At 54.1% G+C, this 22,093-nt stretch overlaps 1 protein-coding gene across 16 annotated transcripts in view; it reads left to right on the top strand.

Moving 5' to 3' along the window:
* TCF3 (transcription factor 3) overlaps positions 1-22,093 on the top strand; it is an 84,244-nt gene that overhangs the window by 880 nt on the left and 61,271 nt on the right. For 5 of the 16 annotated variants that reach the window (XM_086862434.1, XM_086862431.1, XM_086862428.1 and 2 more), the window contains exons 1-3: positions 1,208-1,394; positions 3,514-3,615; positions 10,571-10,643. In XM_086862434.1, coding sequence (XP_086718560.1) covers positions 3,541-3,615; positions 10,571-10,643 — 148 coding nt within the window. In that variant the 5' untranslated portion in view covers positions 1,208-1,394; positions 3,514-3,540. Of the gene's footprint in view, positions 1-727; positions 909-1,018; positions 1,395-3,513; positions 3,616-10,570; positions 10,644-22,093 lie in introns of those variants that run through there. The other 11 variants (XM_086862433.1, XM_086862430.1, XM_086862425.1 and 8 more) reach the window with 7 other exon arrangements.

Genomic DNA, 22,093 nt, shown 5'->3' with positions numbered 1-22,093 from the left:
GGAGGGTGGGCAGGCCCTGGCACAGGGTGCCCAGAGCAGCTGGGGCTGCCCCTGGATCCCTGGCAGTGCCCAAGGCCAGGCTGGATGGGGCTTGGAGCAGCCTGGGATGGTGGGAGGTGTCCCCACCCATGGTAGGGGGTGGAAAGAGACGAAATTTGATGCCTCTCCGCATCCAAGCTGCTCTGAGGCGACTCCAGGATGTCACACGCGGGCTCTCGATCCCGCTGCACTTGCAGGGCCCGTCCGGGGCCGAGGCGCAGCCGCGCAGGCCGGGCCAGGCTTCAGCACTCTCGGGTGACCCCACAGCGGGGCTACCCCGGCCCCACAGCCCCCGGGGCTGCGCTGTGCTGGGGGTACCTCCAGCCGCAGCTCCGCGGAAAGGGCCCCCGGCGGCCCCTTGAGGGGGCGGCGCGGCCGGGCCATGGCCGCCACGCAGGTCCCGCCAGGCCCTTCCGGCCTCTCGGGGAGGGTCCCGGGGGGCGGCGGCAGCGAGGCAGCAGCTGCCGGGCGGGGGCTCTCGCGGCGGGACCCCCAGGGACCCCGGGCCTGCCCCGCCGGGGGCCCCGTCAGAGCGGGGGGAGCCGCGGGCGGCGACGGCAACCCGCGGCCTCCTCCGGGCCCCGCCCCCGCGCTCGGTGGGCGGGGACCGCAACAGTCCGCATCCTGGTTGGCCAAATCACCTGCCAATCACAGCAATAGAGCCTTTCCATTGGCCGAGCCCCCCCCCGCTTTATCAGTCCATCTCGCGGAGCTCCCGTGTCGTCACTGTCGCTTCTCCCCCGACCGCCCGTTCCCCTCCGCTAGGAAACATAGTCCCCGCTACGGAGGAGTCCCCGCCGCGCTGCTGCCGCCGCCACAGCCCCGTTCCGCCACCCCCGGAGCGGCCCCGCGCGTACCGGTGCCGCGAGGTGCGCGCGGCGGCATCACTCCCCCGCTCCCCGCTGCTTTTACGGGCGGAGGGATACGGCGGGGGCGGGGCGTGCGGCCGCGAGCCGTGAGGGCGTGCGGGGGAGGCGGCAGAGGCGGGCGCGGGAGCAGGGGGGGCTGTGAGGGGAGACGCCGTGGCTGCCGCCGCCGCGGGGGGAACTATGCGGGGGCCGCGGGCCGGGCGGGCGTGCCGGCGGCGGGAGGCGGAGCAGCAGCGGCGGCCCCGGCAGCAGCAGCGTTAGGGCCCGGCCCGGCGCGGGGCGGGGCCGCGGGGCGGGCCGGGGCGCACGCGCCGCCCGGTGCGGGGCGATCGCGCCGCTTCGCTACATTGTATCCGCCGGCGGCGGAGAACAATAGGCGCCGCCGCCGCCCCCGGGCCTGGGCGCCGCGGCCGCCCCCGCCCCCGCCGCGACCCCCGACACCCTTCATGCGCTTCCCCTGCCCCGGGCGCGCCGGGCCTGGAACAGGTAAAAAAAAAAAAAATAAAATAAAAATGTAGAAATAATAAAATAATAACCAAGCCAACCCGGCCGCGCCGCCCTGGGGCTGCGTGGAGCGGGGGTCCCGGCGCTGCGGGCGCGGCGGTGCCGGAGCTGTGGGTGCCGGTGTGGCGGGGCTCGGAGCGCTCGGGCTGCGGGCGCGGAGCGGGACGGGACGGGCTCGGCGCTATTGTCCCCTCGGCAAAGTTTGCCGGGGCCGAGGGAAGGGGGGCGGCAGCGACGGGGCGGGCTCGGGGGGCGTGCGGGCCCCTGGGAGGGGATGTGCGGGTGCCCGGCGGGGAAGGGGGCCCGGTGCTCGCTCCTGCTGCGAACTTCAGCCGAGCACAGCACGCCGGCCGCCCCCGGCCCGCCGCAGCCCCCCCAGAGGTCCATGAGCCCCTTCCCGGCTCGGGGACTGCAGCAGCCGCGGGACCCAGCGCGGGGGCGGCTGCTTCGGCTTCCCCCACCCCGGCAGGGAGGGGGCTGGTGGGGGCCGCTTCGTCCTCCTGCGCTCCCCGGTCTGGGCGGGGGCTGCCCGCCGGGACCCCCGTCTCTATCGCGCGGGGGTCGTGGGTGAGGGGCAGCGAACAACTTCACCCCCGGCCCGCGCCTGTCCCGGGGCAGCCGAGCCTTTGTCCGGGCTGGGGAGGGACCCCGGCAGAGCGGGGACATCTGGGAGGGGGTCCCGGCCCAGCGCCCCGGCCCCGCGGGCTGCTTTGGGGTCAGAAAGTGCGCGTGAAATAAATAAAAATAACCTCCCCAGCCTGGCTTTGGGGTGGCCACGGGTTTTGTTCACGTTGTCCCCGGTGCCTCCGGGGTACAGGGTTTGGGGGGCTGGGAAGAGACGTACCCTCCTCCCTCCCTCCTTCCCTGGGTTCTCCGGGGTCTTGTGTCCCCCAGCCCCACTTGAGGCACTGGGGCTGAAGCTTGGGAAAGTGGCTCTAAAAACACTGACCAGATGCCCTGATGACACTTTGAAAAAGGCTTTTCAAAGAAAATGAAAATTAAAAAAAAAAAAAAAAGAAAATTCCCGGACTGTTTTTTATAGTGGTGAAGGCTTTTTACACGCTGGGCTGATTTCAACCTTTTTTTATGAAACTTCATTGAAATGTAGTGGCTGAGCCTACAAACACTTTGGATCGTGTGCAGTTTTCTTTCTTTCTTTTTTTTTTTACTTCTTTTTTTTTTAACCTTACGATTAATGAGTTAAATTTATTGGCCAGCTGCCCTTTGTAACCATGAATGAGTTCCTAAAAAAAAAAGGCAAAAAAAAAAAAGGAATCTTTTATCTCATCCCAGGCTTCTCTTCCTCCCTCCCAAAGAAATATTTTTCTATCATAGCAAGCTGGCCAAAAAGATCAATCTCCCTTTTGAAAAAAAATAATCTGTAAAATTAGGAAGAATAATATTTACCTATCTTTCAAGGTTGCCTGGAGGGCTTTATTTTTGCAAAAACACTCCGAAAACAAAATTTTTTTGTTTCCAATCCCTTTTGGGAGTGGAGAGGTTCAGTTCTCACTGAGCACGGCCTGGCTGGGCATCCCCAAACACAGCCCCTGAAAAAGCAGCTGCAGGTGCTCGGCGACCCGAAGGAAAGAGCTGTAACATCAGACTTTTTTTTTTTTTTTTTCACTTTTCTTTTTTTTTTTTTTAACAAAACTCGGCAAGGACAAGAGAGCCTCCTGCGGGGAGCAAGTGTGGGGGAAGGCGAGGGGGCGAGCCGAGCCAGACAAGCGCCTGAGTGATAACTTGCCTGAACCCTTTGATAAATGAGTTGACTCTTTTTTTTTCCTTTTTTTTTTTTTTTTCTTTCTTTTCCCCCCTTCATTCGCCACACGCCGGGAACAGAATTGGCCTGAACTAGTGGAATTGGCAGCAAAAAACTAACATACAAGTGTGTCTGGTCAATAGAACGCTTGTTCCTGCCGCTGGGTGCTGTGTGAGGACTCCGACTGTGCTCTGGCCCCGGAGTTGGACGCTGTAGACGCGTTCAGGGTTTTTTTTTTCTCGCCCCTCCACTCTGTCTTTTTAAAATATTCATCAATGGGGTGGGTAGTTTGCTGTAGTCATTAAAATATCTCTCTCCCCTCCCCCTTGCTTTCTCCAGGACTGCCACTGTTGAGTCTGTGGGAATATGAATCAGCAGCAGCAGAGAATGGCTGCAGTTGGGACAGACAAAGAGCTCAGTGACCTGCTGGACTTCAGTATGGTGAGCGAGTGCGGCCGGGGGGCTGCGCAGCCCTGGGGCTGGGAGCTGCACAGGGGAGGAAATGTGAGCCTGTAAATTGGACATGATGGGTTTCAGATGTGCCGTGTTTGTGTGCGTGCACATGTGCTGCAACTTGTTTATTTTCAAGTTAAAGCAAAGCCTCTGCCCCTCCTCTCCCCCTCTTCCCCTCAAACGTGTGTTGTTCCCTCACCGGGAAGGCAGAGAGGTTTATTTTCTGGATGGGAAATTTTGGGGGAATTAACAGATATGTGTGTTCTCTGTTTAAATGTTCACTGGGTGACTGTTTCTGCAGCAATGCGGAGATGTAACTTCAGTAGCTGATTAATCAAGCTTTTTTCCTCTCCCTAGATCCAGACTATTAAACTTTTGCTCCCACAGGTTATTTTGTCACAGTTTGAAATGTGTCCAAGCTCTCCAGCATGTTACTTTCGCAGGAGTTGGACACTTGTGCTCACCATGCTCTGCTCTTCTGTATCCTGGAAACCTCGAGCTGCATTTAGGAGCTGTTTATTTTCAAAGAAACAGGACCTAAGAGTTCCCCCTGAAGGGTGTGCACAGCTCAGAGGGAGGAGAAGTCCCTTTAGTCACAGCAGAGCAGGGTTAGTTCCTGGCACATCCCACTGTGGCACTGCCAGCAGTGCTGCCTCTCCTTGGCAGGTGACTCGTGGAGGGCAGAGCTGGTGTTCAAAGGGAAATAACTGTCTGTTGGGTTCCTCTGTTGTGTGCTGCACTCTCATGGCACTCCAAGCGTGTGTCTTGCTGTTGAGATAAGCAAACGTGCTGCAGAGATAGAAACAGCTCCAGGAGGGGGAATGGCCATGAGAGTCACCCCAGTCTAGGTCACCCAGCCCACAGCCCTGCTGGGTTGACGTTCCTGCCCCTTGGAGGAGAAGGAACAAAAAGTGGTGGCAGAGCTAGGGTCACCTGCTGTCCTGGTGGCTGTGACACCTGTGGATGTGCTGAGGCTCATCTGCTTTTCTGCATCTCCACACTGAGGTTCAGCCCTGGGAAATAAACCTTTTTCTACAGCTGGGGGTTGTACCTGTCCTGACAGGGCTCTGCCCTGGAGAGGGGGCAGCGGGGAGGGGGGGGGACTATCAGCCCCCCAAGAGCAATTCTCCTGCAGGAGAGGCCTAGTTCTCCCAGTTTCATACTTCTGCTGGGAGGCTGGTTCTGTTAAATTGCTGGTAGAATGTTTTAAATTTGGTTCAGGGACTGCAGCGACGGTATCCCTGTGAAACCAGCAATCTGATCAGGGCTTCCTGTGGTTATTTGTCCCTCTCAGAGGTCCTGCAGGGGCCCTAGGGCTTTCCATCAACTGCACTTTGGGTCAGTAACCCAGAACCTGCTCCCTGATGGGGGCTGCAGCAGGTCCCACTTTGCTTTTTCTCCTTGGTAAAAAAAACAAAATCCCATTCACCATTTAGAAAAAAACCCAAGACCTTATTTTCCAATTTGCTCAACCATCCTCATTTGCATGCCTAGAGCTGTATTCCCGGGAGGAGTCTTGACCTGGTCCCTCTGTACACAAATGTCTCTGTCCTTGGAGGTGAATCCACACCAAAAAGGTTAAATTTGGGTTTGGATTCAATGCTCTTCCACTGATGTAATTCTGGGAAGGACCAGAATTCATCCTGTGCTCCTCCAAGGCTGCCATGGAGGTGCTGGGGGTAGGTGCTCACAACATCAGGGCCTGCAAAATGTCATTTTTCAGCAAATGACTCGAAGACATTCCCTGCAGGATCCTTGGCCGATGGGCTCTGGCGCAGCCTGGACCGCAGCCAGCTCTGTTTCACAAACCCTCATCTCCACACACCCTTCTCCTCCTTTGCATAAAGGGAATATTAACGTCTCTCCTCAAGGATGAGGAGCTGAAATGGAAAAGCTTCCTAGACAGTAGATGGGTCTGTTGAATAGGTGTTCCATGGTTTGCTCTCCCTGTGTCCTTGGGATACAGGATTTTTGACCACAAAGCTCACTCTTTCAAGTGTATTTATATTTTTCTTTGAATAAACAGGAGTGGAGCATTGGTTCAGTAATCCTCTCCAGGAGAGTAGAGGGGAGGGAAAAGCAGAGATACTCAGAGCAGCTGGAAGCATTTGCTTCAGATCAGTATTTTGATTCCTTTTTTCTAGGGAAAATGTGTTCAGCCCCAGCAGTCTGTGGTCTAGCCCTGTCCTGTGTTTTGCTGTGCAGGGAGGGAATTTTAAGGCCCTAAGGGGGTGGTATGGCCTGCCATAAGTTCCTGGGTACAGTAAATGACAGGGGTTGTGTGAGATGCTGCAAACTGGGCTTGCAGTCCTGAAAGAAGAGACTCATCCCCTCTCTAATAAATAAATCCATTTGGTAGATATTGAACTGCAAAGCACTCACCAAAAGCTTTGTGCCACTGTAATTTGCCAAAAAGGGCACAAATCAAAGGAATCTGTCAGGATTCTGAGGAATCTGAGCAGGAGTCAAAGGAAAGGCCCAGTGATGCTTTGGGGTGTGCATGGCAGCACACTTACCTCTACCCCCAGATAAATTGCCTTTTCTAATTGCCCCAAAGTGCAGGTAATTTGTAAGCCTGCCTTCACCACTGCTCCCTGGCAGCAGGCCCAGATGGGCTGGCAAATCTGGAGAGGAGCTTTTGAGAAAGCATCCTGCATATAGACCCGAGTGGGCAGCTCAGCCTATTGATTAGGCTGGGCTTTGGTGGCTACCAGGCTCTGCAGCTCAGCAGAGCACAGGCTGTGTATGGGCTGGAGCTGCCTGTGCTGTCGGGAGATGCTCAACCACAAGGACTTGGATAAGAGGAAAAGGTTCCTCCCCGTGAGGCTGCTGGCACTGCCCAGGCTCCCCAGGGAATGGGCCCGGCCCCAAGGCTGCCAGAGCTCCAGGAGCGTTTGGCCAGCGCTCTCAGGGATGCTCAGGGTGGGCTTGTTGGGGGGGGTCTGGGCAGGGCCAGGGGCTGCACTGATGATCCCTGGGGATCCCTTCCAGCTCAGGGTATTCAGGATTCAAGGACTTTTTGTGGTTAGTGGTTATCCCAGGCAGTGTCTCACCTGTGCAGAGGGAAGGTGCCACACAGCTGTCCTGGCTGGGCTGGGCTGCTCTGAAGGACAGGGGAGCAGAGCAGCCCCGGGTGAGTCGGTGGCACCGAGCGCCAGCCGAGCTGGGAGCGGCCCCGTGCCAGTGCCAGCCGGGGGCTCTGGCAGGAGCGAGGTGCTGTTAACAGCCATGATTATTAGCAGAGTATTAACCATATGCTGCGGGGAGCTGCCTGGCAGAGGGGCTTTCTGGCTCAGCACAGGGTGGGCAGGGGCTTGAGCAGTCACACAGGACCGGCCTCTCATCGCTGCACCCACGGCTGCTCCTGCTGCGCCGCGGCTCCTGCGGCTCCAACCCCGGATCCGGGGGTGGGAGCCAAACTGTTGGCAGCAAGCAGGGCTGGAGCAACTCCTGCCGCTCTGCTGGAGGATGCTGAAGCCATGCCCTGCTTGGGCCAAGGCCCAGTGCCTGCATTTCCATGATAAAACTCTGAGTTTTGTTCAGAGCGAAGCAGTTGTGGAGTTTAAAGTTTGACTTCACACACAGTGGGCATTTGGGGCTGTAGTCAGGAAGGTCTGTCTTAAGTGAACATGTATAGAATGTCCTGCTGGCAATGTATTTTGAGTCAAATTGCCTCTTCTCCCCAAATTAACAGCTGGATACTTTCCATGCTGCAAAATAGATTTCAGGTTTCGAATTCAGGCCTGAGGTTGGTCCAGCCTGGAGTTCATCAGGTGGGAGAGGAGAGAGAGTGAGCACTGATTTAATTTGAAAAGAGATGCTCTTCTAGATGGACACAGTAAATGAGAGGCTGATTGATGTTCCTCATTTCTGGCAAATTCCCTTTCTTCCTTAGGAGTTTTCTGTATGAAGTGTAGGGTCTCTCGGCTATAACCTCCTCAGGGAGGGTGCAGGCATTTGGATCTTCCCATGCTCTGGATTTGCCTCTTTTACCTAGGGAGAAATGGAGGGAGAATAAATTCTTTGGGAGGGGTGGAAATTGAGCTAGGAGGGAATGCAGAAATTGTTGTCAGCTCTCAGGGAGGCTGGAGATAGGACTTGAAAAACCAAATACAGGACTTAAGATAGGGGATTTTACATAACCGTTTAAATCTACATTATTCAAATCTAACAAAGGCCAAGTAATGACCCAATTACTCTTGAGAGCTCATGCCTGGGTCCCTCCTCAACGCCTGGGTCCCCTGGTAGGTGCCAGCTCCGGTTCATCTCCTCCCTCCCCGCAGTTTATTTTTAAAGCAGCATTTAAAAGCAGAAAGGAAATTTGCAGTGGGTGGATGAACTTTACCTCTGAACGACACACACCATCGAAGGCACTTACGACTTGTGCCGGGCTCCTCGGGGCAGCTTCAGCCCACACCACAATGGAAAAAGAGGCTGGGAGCAAGAAAAATGCCCAAAACACCTCCTAGGGTTGTCAAGTGATAACCCAGAGTTCCCTGCTCTCCATCACCCTTCTTTGACAGCATGAGGTTGTGTCAGGGCTTGGATCTCAGGGCAAGGTTCTTCCCCCTGAGGCTGCTGGCACTGCACAGGCTCCCCAGGGAATGGGCCCGGCCCCAAGGCTGCCAGAGCTCCAGGGATGCTCAGGGTGGGCTTGTTGGGGGGGTCTGGGCAGGGCCAGGGGCTGCACTGGGTGATCCTTGGGGGTCCTTTCCAGTTTAGGATATTTCAGGATTCTGTGCTTTAGCATCTCCACTTGTCTTGCTGCAGGAAGGGGTCCATGACTCCTAAATCCCCTGGGGAGGGAGAGCAGGAAGATGTTACATCAGCCTCAAAATCTCTCTCTCAGTAGTTGAAGGAGGGGTTCCCTGGGCTGAGGGGGGTGTGGGGGTGTTTTGGGGGTGCTGGGAATTGCTGTCCTGGGGGGACCCTCCTCCTGTTCTGCAGAAGCAGAAGGTGCTGGGTGTACAACAGAACAAGGCTGTTCCATTTCTCCGCTCCTGTTTGCTGCTCAAGCCTTGGTATTTTCAGCCTCAGCAAGTGCTGTGCAGAAATGCTCATGAAAAGAGCTGCCTTTATATTTTATTTTTTTTTTGGTGCGTGTGGTTTGTTTGTTTGTTTGTTTCAATTTTTGGTTGGTTTTTTGTGTGTATGTGAATGTGCTTTTTGTTGGTTGGTTCTTGGTGCATCCCTTCCCCCCTGCTCGCACATGCAGACCTGCCCCTTGCCACTTGGCAAAAAGGGAGTTTGATCTCAGTCTTCTTCCCCACCTTGAGAAGAGGGAGCGAGCACAGGTGGGGTGGGATCAGCCCCTAAGGCCCATTTTCAGCACTTTTGGAGATGTTTGCAGAACCCCCCTCCTGCCCTGCAAGGGGGAGGGGGGCACAGGGAAGCCCTGCAGCGGTGCAGAGGAAGGTGAGCTGCAATCTTTGGGGTTTGTTTTTATTTTCTAGCCCAACTTCCTGAGGAAACAAAGCTCATCCGATGAGCTGCTGGGCCACCCCAAACACCTCGGGAGCCCCTGGGGTGAGCAGCAGCCTCGGGGCACATCCCAAGGGGCCAGGGGGCCATGGGCAGGCAGGTCAGGGCAGGTGAGTGCAGGCAGCCGGGATGAACAGCAAACACTGTTTACACCTTCATTTAAATCCGTGTATAAAACATCTACACCCTGCACATGCATATATATGATCCCAAATTTGTGCTCTTTATGAATGGCAGTTGGTTCCTTAACTGTTCTCTTTGCATCTCTACCACATTTAACTGTTTTTTTGTTGGGTTTTTTCTCCTCCCCAGCATTTGTGAACACAAAGCTGGGCAGACGGTTCTGTACAAAGGAATGTTTCTGACCACAGCCAGACATCAGCTATGTCAGGGCATGAAACGCTGCCTTTCTGTAGGCTCTTGTGCCATTACATTGTTTAATCTTCAAAGCATTAAACTTTTGAGTTACTCAGACATTACAAAGCTAAAAATAATAAAAATTCAAATGACTTGGTGGTGAAAGTATCTTGAGTAGAAAAAGGATATTAAAATGTTAATTCACTAAGCATTTTCCCACCAGTTGTTTTATTGGCTGGAGCTCCATTTGTGTGGAGGAGAATTAGTTTTCTTTTCTGCTGCACGCAGGTGCATGTAAATTATTAAATAGCAGCCTCTGAAACTCTACCAACTTTTATTAAAAATATTTATACAGGTTAGGTGACGAGGTGTGCAGTATTTTTGAGGAAGCTCCTGGCAGGAGAGGCTCAGTTGTGATAATGAAGCTGCAGCGATAGAGCAAACAAGTCCCCAGAGCAACTAATTCTGTGAAATATATTAATTTTTTAAATCATGAGTAATGATATTGCCCTTGGAGCAGCTTCCTCCCCCCAGGCCCCAGGGCTGTGTTAGGTCCTGGTGCTGCTGGAGCCCCCAAAGCAGCAGGGTGGGAGCTGCTCCATGAGGCTGGGGGCTCATCAGTGGGCCCTGCCAGCCCCATAGACAGCCCTTGTCCTGCCCAGCACGAGGCTGGAGGTGTGGGATGGGACCAGGACTCCTGTGGGAGCTGGAATAGCGAGGGATAAAATAGCATTGCAGTCGTTATTCTGCTGGCTTTCAATGAGTGGAGTCAGCCTTTCACCAGGGCTCAGCTGGAGCCAGGGTGAGCAATTTTGGGATGAAACTGTTGGTTTGGACCACAGCAGGGATGCTCCTTGGCTAGTTTCCAGCTGCCCCTACAGAACCAGGGGTTGTGCACATGGGGATGTGTGTGGGAGCGGGGCTGGGCCTCCCTCCTGCCCCTCCTGAGTGATGGAGCAGGGACATAAGGAAAGGTTTTTGCATCAATAACGGGCTGCCTCCCCCCTCCCCTCCCCCAGTGTGACCCCTTTGCAGCAGTACAGTAAAACCAACATACTGAAATCTCTTTTCTCTTCCCTTCTCTCTCATCTCCTTGTTTTTCTAGATGTTTCCCCTGCCAGTGGCTAATGGAAAAAACAGACCCACGACCCTTGCAAGCACTCAGTTTGGAGGATCAGGTACTGTCATCTTACTTTTTTTTCCCCTTATACCATAATGTTTCTTGCAATAAATTTGTGTTTGTTTCCAGAGATGCCATAGGGAAAGGGGTTCTGTATTTTGGTGATGTATTTTTCTGGTGGTGCTCTGCTGCTTCTCTGGATGGTTTCCTTCTTGCTCCATGAGTCTCTGGGTGGGGAAAGCTGCTCTTGCCGAGCTGTCTCCCATTCAGACATTGCTGCCTGAGCTGGAGGTTGTTGTCCCACTGCTCCAGGAGCCTGGGAGCAGACAGGGCTGGTCTCTTAAGCGGCTTAGATGTGTCTGCACTGCTTTGGAAGACTTTTGCTGTTCCCCTCTGAAGACAGGGGTTGGTGGCTCATTCCTGGTGCACTTTGAGGGTCTGTTTCATGCAGCCCCTCCAGCAGGTCCCTGCTGCTGGGTGGGATCTCAGCATTCCCAAAAGGATCTTGCAGAGCCCTCCAGGGTGCCAGGAGGGCACCAGGGATGCTGAACACCCAAAGTCTTTGGGAACAGGGCAGTGGGGACGAGAGGACTGCAATTGGAGGCTAAGTGTGCTGGTTGGTTTGAGGCTCAGGTGGAGGATTCCTGAGCCAGGGTATTAATGCCCAGGGAAGCTGCTCTGTGCAAGGCTCACACAGCCCCTGGCATGAGAGAAGTTCAGCTAATTTGCCCTTCCTGCTGACCACTTTGTGGATGGTTAAAACTCAGCCTTCCCTGCCCTGGGCTGGCTCCAGCTGTGCAGGGAAACTCCTGGCTGTGCTGTGACATTGAGAGGCATCCCAGAGACTGGGCTGGGATTTCTGGAGAGTGGCTGTGATGCCCCAGTGAGGCACTGGGGAACCTGCAGCAGCGGGATGGGGGCTCTGCCCTGCCCTGCTTCTGCACCAGGCAAATGTGATGCTCTCAGACTGAGCTGTTTAGCTGCGTGTCAAGATGGTTTTGAGCAAACACTTTTGCAGGGAGGGAAGCTGTTGAGTGGGCGCTGGAGGAAATTGGAGGGGAGAAAACTCTCGGGTTAACCCAGATGGAAGCTGATCTCTCCAGTGAGTGTTCCTTGTGTGCCTTGTGCTGTTAAAATAATCCACAAAAGACGTGCTACACGCTGGGGGGAGAAGAGCGGTGCAGGAGCTCCCATTAATCCATTTCCTGCTCAGAGCCTGCCTTGGCTGCCAGGTCTGTGGTGCTGGCCAGAAGCAGAGGCTGGAGCGGGGCCCTGCGGCACAGCCAGACCCCCCTACAGCCCAAACAACACCAAATCTTTGATTCTCCCACACCCCTTCTTTTCTTTTGGGTGAGTGAAAGGTAGTCACCACCCTTCCTCTGGCCTTCTGCTCTCTGAGCCTGACTGGGAGCAGTTCATAAAAAAGAGCACTGAGTTATACAGCTGCACTGAGGGATGTTGCACAATCCCTGCTGTCCCAGCCTCGGACGCAGCAGAGACTCCCTCATCCACGGGCATCCTGGCTTGGGAATGCAGCTCAGGGCTGGGTGTAGGGCAAGAGCTTTGTTCCAGCAGCAGAGTTATCCCTTGGGCAGCCATCCTTGGCCTCACCTGGAGATGAGGGGACAAATTTCATCTGTCAGTTTTGGGACTTTGCCTTCCTTCTGCATCTTTGGCTTTTTGCTGGTGGGGTGAATAACTGCAGTAAGACATCAGTGAATTGTGCCATGCAGAGGTCTATGTTCTGCCCTAGAAAATGGCAAGAGGTCGTTTCACAGATTGTTGGGTTTTGGTTTAGCTTTATTCACTGAGGCAATCAGGTGCTAGTTAGAATTGCAGAATCATGGAAGGCTTTGGGTTGGAAGGGACCTTAAAGCTCATCTTTTTCCACCCCCTGCCATGGGCAGAGACACCTTCCACTAGACCAGGTTTCTGTCCAACCTAGCCTTGGTCATCCCCTAAGGTAGTTCAACCCCAACACACAGGCAGTCATCCAGCTCAAAATTTGATTTGGAGTCATCATTAACCTTGATGTGGTCAGAGAGCATCAATGTGGTGCTTGGATTTTGCAGGGGGAGCATAGCACCTCACAGCCACACCATAGCCTGGACCTGGAGGTGATCACGCTACATCTTGCCATGCAGGAAGGCCTGGGCTTCTTTAATGTGCCACATGTGTTCCAAGCACTTCTCAGTCAGGGGGCTGACTGCTGCCTGCAGTGAAGGCAGTGCAGCATTTCCTCTCTGCCTGCAAAGGAGAAGCAAACACTGATTTGTCTGAGTCTTAGCTTGGTGCTGTGCATCACAGTGCCAGGATCTCTTTGTTTGGGCTTATTGTGGTAACCTCAAGATAACAAACTGATGTTGCCTCATGTGCCAGAAATATCGGTGTTTTATCCTTCTGCCCATGCAGGATGGGAGCCCATCACCAGGTTGGTCTAATTGGGTTGGACACAGGAATTCATGATCTCCCTCTTCCCATCTCCTTGTGGAAGTGCTGGGGCAGTGTGCAGCTTTTACTCTTTATCCCTTCCAGAGGAGCTGTTATCTCCAGGCTCTTTCCTCCCCAGGGAACTGAGGAGGGAAGGAGGGAACGGAGCAAAGCACTGACTGATCAGTCCTGGCCAAAATGAGATTCTTGCTTCCAAAGTCCAACCAGTAAATAAAGGAGCAGAAGCATTTTTTTAACAGGGAATCCCAGTGATAAAACTGTCCCAAATTCAAATAATTTATAAATTCAAAATTTCTTTACCAGAAGTGTTGTTAACCATTGGCACAAGCTGCCCAGGGCAGTGATGGAATCCCCATCCCTGGAAGTGTTCAGAACAGGTGTTGATGAGGCACTTGAGGACATGCTTTAGCAGTGAACATGGGCTGATAGTTGAACTTGAACATCTTAAAGATCTTTTCCAACCTTAACAATTCCATGTTTCTAATAACTGCCCTGGCCAAGCTGCTGGTGGCCCCTTTATCAAGGGAAGCCCTTTTTCCCCCCAGGGCAGAAAAATTCAAAGTGTTCATGCAGACCCTCCAGCTTCGAGATCCCTTTGCTTTCCTATTTGCCTCCTGCTTTTATTTTAAGCCCTGCCACTGTTTCCCTCATTTCTGTCCTCAAATGCTCCGGGGAGGAACTGGTTTCGCTCCCCCGCCGCATGGACAATTCAGCACCTCCGCTTTGCCTTTTCTTGGCAAGGAGAGACCCAACAATTGCCACAAGGATGGAGCTGACGTCACCCAGCCCGTGGCTGCAGCATTTATAGCACATATAGGTCACCACGGGAAGCTGCTCTGCCTGGGGCTGGAGCTGCAACCAGAGTTTTCCAGCAGGGACTGTTTGCTGCCAGGGTTTTATTTTAGCCAAGGTGCTCAGCCCATGCCTGTTGTCCTGCTCCTCAAAGAGGTTCACTGTCCCCTCCCCAAAAAGTGTTTGTTATTTGCAGTAGCAAAACATCTCAAAGCGTGTTCCCCGTCGTATCATAGTTCATAAATGACTAATCTGAGCTGCAGCAAGCTCCCTCCCATGCTTCATCGGGCCCTGCCTCAAGCAGGAAACCACTGGGGCTGAATTTCTCATGGAAATGACCATTTTAATTGACATGGAGGCAGTGGGAGTGGCTGGAGGCAGCAGAGTTGTGCTGTGGGCTTGTGGCTGCTGAGTTTTCAGCAGGGTTGATGCGTGCTGGCTGCACCTTTGCTCCAGCAAAGGCGTTTGGGCTCTGCAGAGCAGGGAAATAAACCCAAGGCACGTGGCTGAGTGAGGTGAAACATCTCCTGGAGCAGTGCATGAGCAGCACTTCCACCTGTGGGTAACGTGGAGGGTGTGCAACCATCTCCCTTCCCATCCCAAATGGTGTGGGGTGCCAGGACTGGGTCCTGGTGGGATGGGAGCCATGGGGTCTCCTGCTGACAAATTATTCTGCTCTCAACAAGAAAAACCTCTGCTAATTTTTATTTTTTTCTTTTCCTCCCCTTTTAAATAAGCAAAATTCAGCATGAAGTGCCTTTTCCTTTATGCTCTGTGCCAAAGTGGGTTGGGCTCTTTGCTTGGGCTCTCAGGTGGGTTTGGGAGGGAGGGTCCCCTCCTGGCCTGTGCTGTGATTCCCACCCCCAAAATTCGTTGGTGCTTCCTTGCTCGTGAGCTGAGGCTCCCTGTGAGGGAATTGCTTTGATCGGGGGAAGTTCATCAAGTCCATTTGAAGCTGGTGAAGCAGGGAGTTTTTCAAAGGGTTACAAGCTGGTGCATGTAACAAATTTCAAGTTATAGTCTGGTGAACAAAGCAAATGGATTCTCCCTGGAGGGAGGCGAGCCCGGATCCCCTTTGAAACTTGCTTTAAACAAGGCGCAAACTTGGATACCTGTGGCAACAGCACCGAGAGTCATAAATTCTCTGAAAGCTGGGGTTGTCTCTTTAATTGGTGCTATGGGGGAGCTGTTTGAAGGTTTAATTATTTTGAGTGTGCAGGCAGCCCTTGTGTTGGGAAGCTCTGAGTGGGATGGGCAGGGTCTGAGGCAGCAGGATGGTGCTGGGCTCCCCCCTGCTCCTGGAGCTGGGTGGTTTGCAGGGACACCACGACAGGCAGGGCTGGGAAGAGCCAAGCACAGCGTTTCTGTCGCCGTGCTGTCAGCAGTCGAGTCCCAGGCTGCAGAAACCCATTTGCAACTGTTTTCCATAGTGAGGAAAGCAGGAGCTTTTATTAGCAAGGCTGTATCACGTTTTCCCACTAACTGCCTCGAGTTCCCACATGTTTTGCTTACGCTGAAGTGGGAGCGCTGGGCTCCGCTTGTTATTTTGATGGATGATGAAAGGCAGACATGAGGTGTGCAATATGGGACTTGATATTTAGAACTGGCACTTCCCGTTCAAGTTTGGGATCTGGGCTGTGTGTTTTTATGGCGTGCTCATGCAAACTGTCACCAAACACAAAGCCACCACAACAGAAAAAGGCAAAGCAGAAAAATTCACTCGCCAGGCCCTTGGTGTGACCGTTTGTTTCAAAGTAAATGTTACTGTTTAGCCATTATCAAAGGAAATCAAAGGAGATCTGGGGGTGCTCACCTGGAGAAGAGAAGGCTCCAGGGAGAGCTCAGAGCCCCTTGCAGGGCCTAAAGGGGCTCCAGGAGAGCTGGAGAGGGACTGGGGACAAGGCCTGGAGGGACAGGACACAGGGAATGGCTTCCAGTGCCAGAGGGCAGGGCTGGATGGGATATTGGGAAGGAATTTGTGGCTGGGAGGGTGGGCAGGCCCTGGCACAGGGTGCCCAGAGCAGCTGGGGCTGCCCCTGGATCCCTGGCAGTGCCCAAGGCCAGGCTGGACGGGGCTTGGAGCAGCCTGGGATGGTGGAAGGTGAACCTGCCCACAGCAGGTGTTTGGAAGGAGATGAAGTTTAAGGTCTCTTCCAACCCAAAAACCATTCTGGGATTCCATGGAAAAGCCTTTCCAAGGCCAGGTCCAGCTTGCAAAGCCGTGCAGTCTCATTGCCTCCAAGTGCAGTCCCTACATCCCCCTGCTCTCCACAGTGCTGGAGCCTTTCCATTCCTGCTACTGGCAGAGCCCATGGGATGCAGGAGGTTGCTCCAGGTGTGGCAGGGACACCCCCATGTGCTGCAGTCCCACCCTGCTGGTAACAAAGCCTGGACACTCTCAGTGAGGTTCATCTCCTCCGTGCAAACCAGACTTTCTGCTTTGGTTTTGTCTTTGTCCTTGGGAAGCTCCTGTTCTCCTCCCCCTCCCCATTCTGCTCCCTGTTTTCCCCATGGGGTGCATCCCATTTACCAGGATATAGAAAACAAGGTCTGGAAAAAAGGAATTGGAGGGCCCAAAATCTCGGGGCAAGGAGTGCAGGTTGGCATGTTTGGGGCAACAAACGGCAGGGGAAGATCTTCACAGCTGCGTGCTTTAAATCCAGGGTCACACCCCATCTCTGATCCTCTTGTCTTGGGGTGCATGTTCCTGCTCCCAGGGCTTCCCCACCTGCACAGATGTTTCTCCTGTGCCTTTGCAGGGAGGCTGAACCAGAATCCCAGATTTGGACACATCTCATTCCGTCTGCATTCATGGGCAGGGGTACCTTCCACTATCACAGGTTACTCCAAGCCTTGTCCAACATGAAATATGAAGGGCTCTCACTTTCTTGCAATTAATTTTTTCCCCTTGAATTTTATTTCACTACTGGGAGCGAGGGTGTCCTGTCCTTCCAGAGGCACAACTGGTTTCTAATGGACACACAAGGATCAAGCCTGGGAAAAGCAGGGACATGGTGACAGTGCTATGGCGATGCTCTAGCAGCAGCTCAGGGCTCCTCCAGCAGTTGGGAAGAAGCAAATATAACCAGTCCCTGTCTCAGTGTGTGTTTAACTTGAGGTGTGAAGGGTTCATGTTTTCAAGGGGAGGTTTTGAGGGGTTCTTTTGGGGTTTTTTTGTTCGTTTCCCACCTGGAGAAGAATCCTTCTGACTGGATTTAAGATCTTTAACTGGGAAAGAGTGCAGAGAATGCTGGGGGTGCCAGAAAAGTGTACTGAGATAAGTGACAGCTTTTGTTTAGAAACTGCCAGTTTGCCACAGACCTTGTTTAAGCACAGTTTTAATTTCAGCCAGAATTGCTGAAGTAGTGCAGGGCTCTGTTCACAGCAGAGCTCTTTCCTCCCCTGGATGAGGCAGTTCCGCATCAGGGAGGCTGTGCCAGCTCGACGGGCTCTGATGGGATCAGTGTGTGTTGTGTAAAAATCTGAGGAGCTGCGGGGAAGCTGGGCTAGGTGTGCACCTTCTGAAAGAACAGGTACAAGCTCCAGCACTACCTTATTTTTAGCGAGAGGAGCTGGTGGGCAGCAATTAGTAAATCAAGAGAGTAAGTTCAGCTTAGATATTGAGAAGAAATTCTGCCCTGTGAGGGTGGGCAGGCCCTGGCACAGAGTGCCCAGAGCAGCTGGGGCTGCCCCTGGATCCCTGGCAGTGCCCAAGGCCAGGCTGGACGGGGCTTGGAGCAGCCTGGAATGGTGGGAGGTGTCCCTGCCATGGCAGGGGTGGCACTGCATGGGCTATAAGATTTTTTTTCTAATCCAAGCCATTCTGGGATTCTATTAATTCCCTCTGTCACTGCCCTGTTCCTCAGGACTCTCACCTGCATTCTGAGCTCTTAGGTGGTCTCTGGAAGGCAGGACTCTGGGGTTTTGTGCAGCTCTGCCTGAGTTCACCTCCAATCCTGCCCCAACCCAGGGCTGCCTGAACAGCACATGTTGGCTCAGCCTTCTAGCTCGTGGCCTCCACGCTTGTTGTGCCCTTTCCAAAGGGAGAGATGGCTTTGGAAGGGACCCAGCAGGTCTGGCAAGTGTTGCTGCTGGACCTTGCTGCTGCTAATTTGCAATTCCTCATGCCCTGTGGGGTGCCCTGCTGCAGCACGTGTCCCACGTGTGACCAGCTCCTCGGCCTGGTGCATCTCCACTGTTAATGGCTCTGTTCAGTGACACTCAAACTGCAATTATTAGTAGTGTTATTTTTAATTACAGACAACAAATGGGTGTTTTAAGGGGCTTGATTTAGCACAAAGTGCTATTTCGTTACTCTGGAGGGCCTCATCTCTCACCTGGCATTACATTTCCCAATGCACACAACTGAAGGACAATATAAATACCTGGTTCCTGACTGTTGTCTCTGTTGTCTTGGTGGCCTGGAGAGGATCCTCTTCACTTCTGCCCAGCCTGTGCTCCCTGCTCCAGACACAGGGTGGAGGGATTCACCTAGGGGCATTCCCATCATGGGAAGGGAGGGAGCCAAGGGGGAGCCAGTGGTGGATGTAGGGACAATAGAGCTGTCTTAGTGATGTCAGAAGGTTTACCCACATCAAAACAAGTCCAGAGGAGGCCATGGAGCTGCTCCAAGGACTGGAGCCCCTCTGCTCTGGAACCAGGCTGGGAGAGCTGGGGGTGCTCACCTGGAGAAGAGAAGGCTCCAGGGAGAGCTCAGAGCCCCTTGCAGGGCCTAAAGGGGCTCCAGGAGAGCTGGAGAGGGACTGGGGACAAGGCCTGCAGGGACAGGACACAGGGAATGGCTCCCAGTGCCAGAGGGCAGGGCTGGATGGGATATTGGGAAGGAATTGTTGGCTGGGAGGGTGGGCAGGCCCTGGCACAGGGTGCCCAGAGCAGCTGGGGCTGCCCCTGGATCCCTGGCAGTGCCCAAGGCCAGGCTGGACGGGGCTTGGAGCCGCCTGGGATGGTGGAAGGTGTCCCTGCCCATGGCAGGGGATGGGAATGAGCTTTGAGGTCCCTTCCATCTCTAACCACTCTATGGTTCTGTCTGCCTGGTGGATTCCCATCTGTGTAAGCTGGGATATCTGCACTCTCCCAGCACCTCCAAACAGCTGGGAGTGGGAGCACTGAGTTGCCCACCAGTCCCTGTGTGGCCAGGACAAGGGACCTGGGCAGTGTCAGGACCATGTGCAGGGGTTTCCCTGGCACATTCCCAAGCCCAGCTGGATCCATGCAGTGCCCTCAAACTGATCAGCTTGGGAAGCCAGGATGGCAGTGATCCTCTTGGTGCCTCTTCTCCCGAGGGGAGGCGGAGGGGCAGGGGCTGAGCTCTGCTCTGGGACAGGGACAGGAGCCCAGGAAGGGCTGGAGCTGTGCCAGGGCTTGGGATGGATCTCAGGGCAAGGTTCTTCCCCCCGAGGCTGCTGGCACTGCCCAGGCTCCCCAGGGAATGGGCCCGGCCCCAAGGCTGCCAGAGCTCCAGGAGCATTTGGACAGCGCTCTCAGGGATGCTCAGGGTGGGCTTGTTGGGGGGGTCTGGGCAGGGCCAGGGGCTGGGCTCAATGATCTCTGTGGGTCCCTTCCAGGATATTCCAGGATATTCCAGGATTCTGTGATTTCCAGCTAGTGGGCAACCCCAGCCCCACAAACCCCTGGGATGATATGTTGGCCTGACTGCAGGGGCCTGGTGTGGTGGAGGAAGGATTGCTTTTTAGGAAATCCAGGCTTTTTCAGAGGCTGGTGGCAGGCCCTGTGCTGGGACAGTCAGTGCCTGGTCCCCTCCAAGCAGAGCCCATCCTGTGCACACTTCAGAGCCACCTCTGCCAGGAGGTCCCCAAGTACCTGGCAAGCTTTGATTAGCACATTAGCTTAAACAAATTGAGTTTTACACCCACAGAGGGAAGAGGTGCTGCACTCCTTCAGTGGTGACTTAAAGTTTAATTAATTTTGTTGCCAAATGAGGCATGAAATACAGTTTGAAATACATTGTGGTGCTGAATGTGTAATTGTACAGGGGCCTGGGAGCACAGCTGAGGATTGGGGATCACCTGAGGCAAGCCAGGCACGGAGCTGTTGTGGCCCCAAAACGGGGCTGTGACAGCAGAGAGCCCATCTGGGGGGGCAGAGCCCCCCAGGGAGTGAGGACCGGGCCAACCCCCACAGCACAGCGAAGCAGTGCCCAAAGATGTCATTGTGCCCACAGGTTTGTCACTATTTGGGGTTTTTCTGCCAGAGGATCCAACTCCTGGGCAAGATTCAGTCTGGTGGCAGGGTCTCCAGGTGTGTCCTCACCAGCAGCAGCCACTGTGGCCATTCTGTCCTTGCCTTCCAAACAGGGATTTGCCTCGGTTTCGGGGAAGGTGGAGGGTGGGAGTTTTGCCAGTTGGATGCAGAGATCCTGGTCTGTCTGTCCCTGTCTTGCAGGGTGGAAGTACATCTGAACAAACATCAGAAAGGGAAAATCTGAGCCAGGAGAAATTTCTTGGTTCAGCTTTTGAGAGTTTCTGCAGTGGCTGTTTGGATGCTCTTCTCCCTGCCCTGATTAATGTTTGTGGAGGGAAGTTGCCTCTAGTGCCTCACTCCCCCAGTAAAGAAGGGAAAGAGGCAGTCCAGGACATCTGCCCTCATTTTTTAATCCTGAATTTTTCAATTAACTCACCAGGTAGCCCAGCTCCAAAGCCGGCAGGGAGAAAAATCTAAAAAACACTGTCCATCTGCCTGTGAACCCTGGGAAGCACATCCCCACCTCCAAAGTGACCTCAGGCAATGTCTTCCTCTAAATTTAGCTGGGGATTGCGTCAGGAGTAAGAAGGAGGTGAAGTTAATGTGGCATAAGCTTTTTCTAGCAGGGGAGTTTGCCTGATTAGACAGGGACTGAAAATAAATAAATGAGCTTCATATCAGAGCCTCTGGGGCCAAGGCTGGGAGGGAGAGTGGCCTCCAGCACACAGGGACATGAGGATGTGGCTTTTTTCGGATCAAACAGGGCAAGGGACAGTCATCTATAAACCTTGACTTGTCCTAGCTGGGAATAACCTTCCAAGAAAGTGGGTAATGCTCCCTTTGTCCTGTGTGAAGGCAGTGGTTGTGGCCAGCAAGCTCTGAGGTCACCTCTGGTGGTGGCACCTGCCTCTCCTGGGGCAGGTTTGGTGGTGGCTGCTGGGCACTGCTCAAAGCAGAGCTGTTCCTCCCATTCTCAGGGAGTTCTGCCCATCCTTCCTTCATCCCTGGCCCCTGGGGTGAGGAATTGGTAACATTTTCCCTGACCTGGAAGAAGCCAAAATTCTTCAGGACAAGCCCTGGGGTCACTGTTGTTTCCAGTCCCCTCTCTTACCTTTCTGCCTTGTCCTTCCCAAGCTGGGGGGACAAGTCTCACTTCTGACAAGTGACAAAACCCATCCTGGTGGCAGTGAGTGTGTGACCTTCCCTGAGAGTGGGGGTGGCCTGGGCCTCTTCTGCTTTCTGGGACATTTTATTCTGAAGTGATGTGGTCTCCCTTGCAAAGGCTCCTCCTGCCCTGTTAACATTGTTATACAAAGCAGCAGTTTGCCATCTAATTAGGAAAAATATGCACTAACCTCTACCATATGTTGCTCTTCTCCTCGGATTTGCATTTGAAAGTCCAGCTGAATTTCAATGTGAAACTGGATTTTATCCAAATGATGAATGGCCCGAAAAGCTGTGGGAAGGTGGATGTGCCTCCCCATCACATATGGTTGGTTGGGTGGTTTTTTTTCCCTTTTTGAAGAAAAAAATTTAAACCAGGGTTCCTTCATTTCTTGTCCCATGGTTCAAAGTGTTCACACCTTTCCTCTCAAACTGGATTTGTCTGGCTGGGTGGTCATTCCAAGGCCTGTGAGGTGCTAGAGCTCCAGCCCCATGAGGGAGAGGGAATAGATTTACTCTTAACAAGTTGTTTTTGGTGGCAGCTCCACTCCTGGCTGTGTCCTGGGCTGAGCCCCCAGCGTGGGCAGCAGGGGAGGGGGGATTCTGCCCCTGTGCTCAGGTGAGACCCCACCTGCAGAGCTGCCCCAGCCCTGGGGAACAACATCAGGAGGACGTGGAGCTGCTGGAGCCAGTCCAGAGGAGGCCACGGAGCTGCTCCAAGGGCTGGAGCCCCTCTGCTCTGGAGCCAGGCTGGGAGAGCTGGGGGTGCTCACCTGGAGAAGAGAAGGCTCCAGGGAGAGCTCAGAGCCCCTTGCAGGGCCTAAAGGGGCTCCAGGAGAGCTGGAGAGGGACTGGGGACAAGGCCTGCAGGGACAGGAC

This window comes from Cyanistes caeruleus, chromosome 25 (genome assembly GCF_971803275.1).
Source record: "Cyanistes caeruleus chromosome 25, bCyaCae1.hap1.1, whole genome shotgun sequence".
Lineage (NCBI taxonomy): Eukaryota > Metazoa > Chordata > Aves > Passeriformes > Paridae > Cyanistes > Cyanistes caeruleus.
Note: the sequence above shows the minus strand (reverse complement) of the source record. Positions and strands in the feature narration are given on the sequence as shown.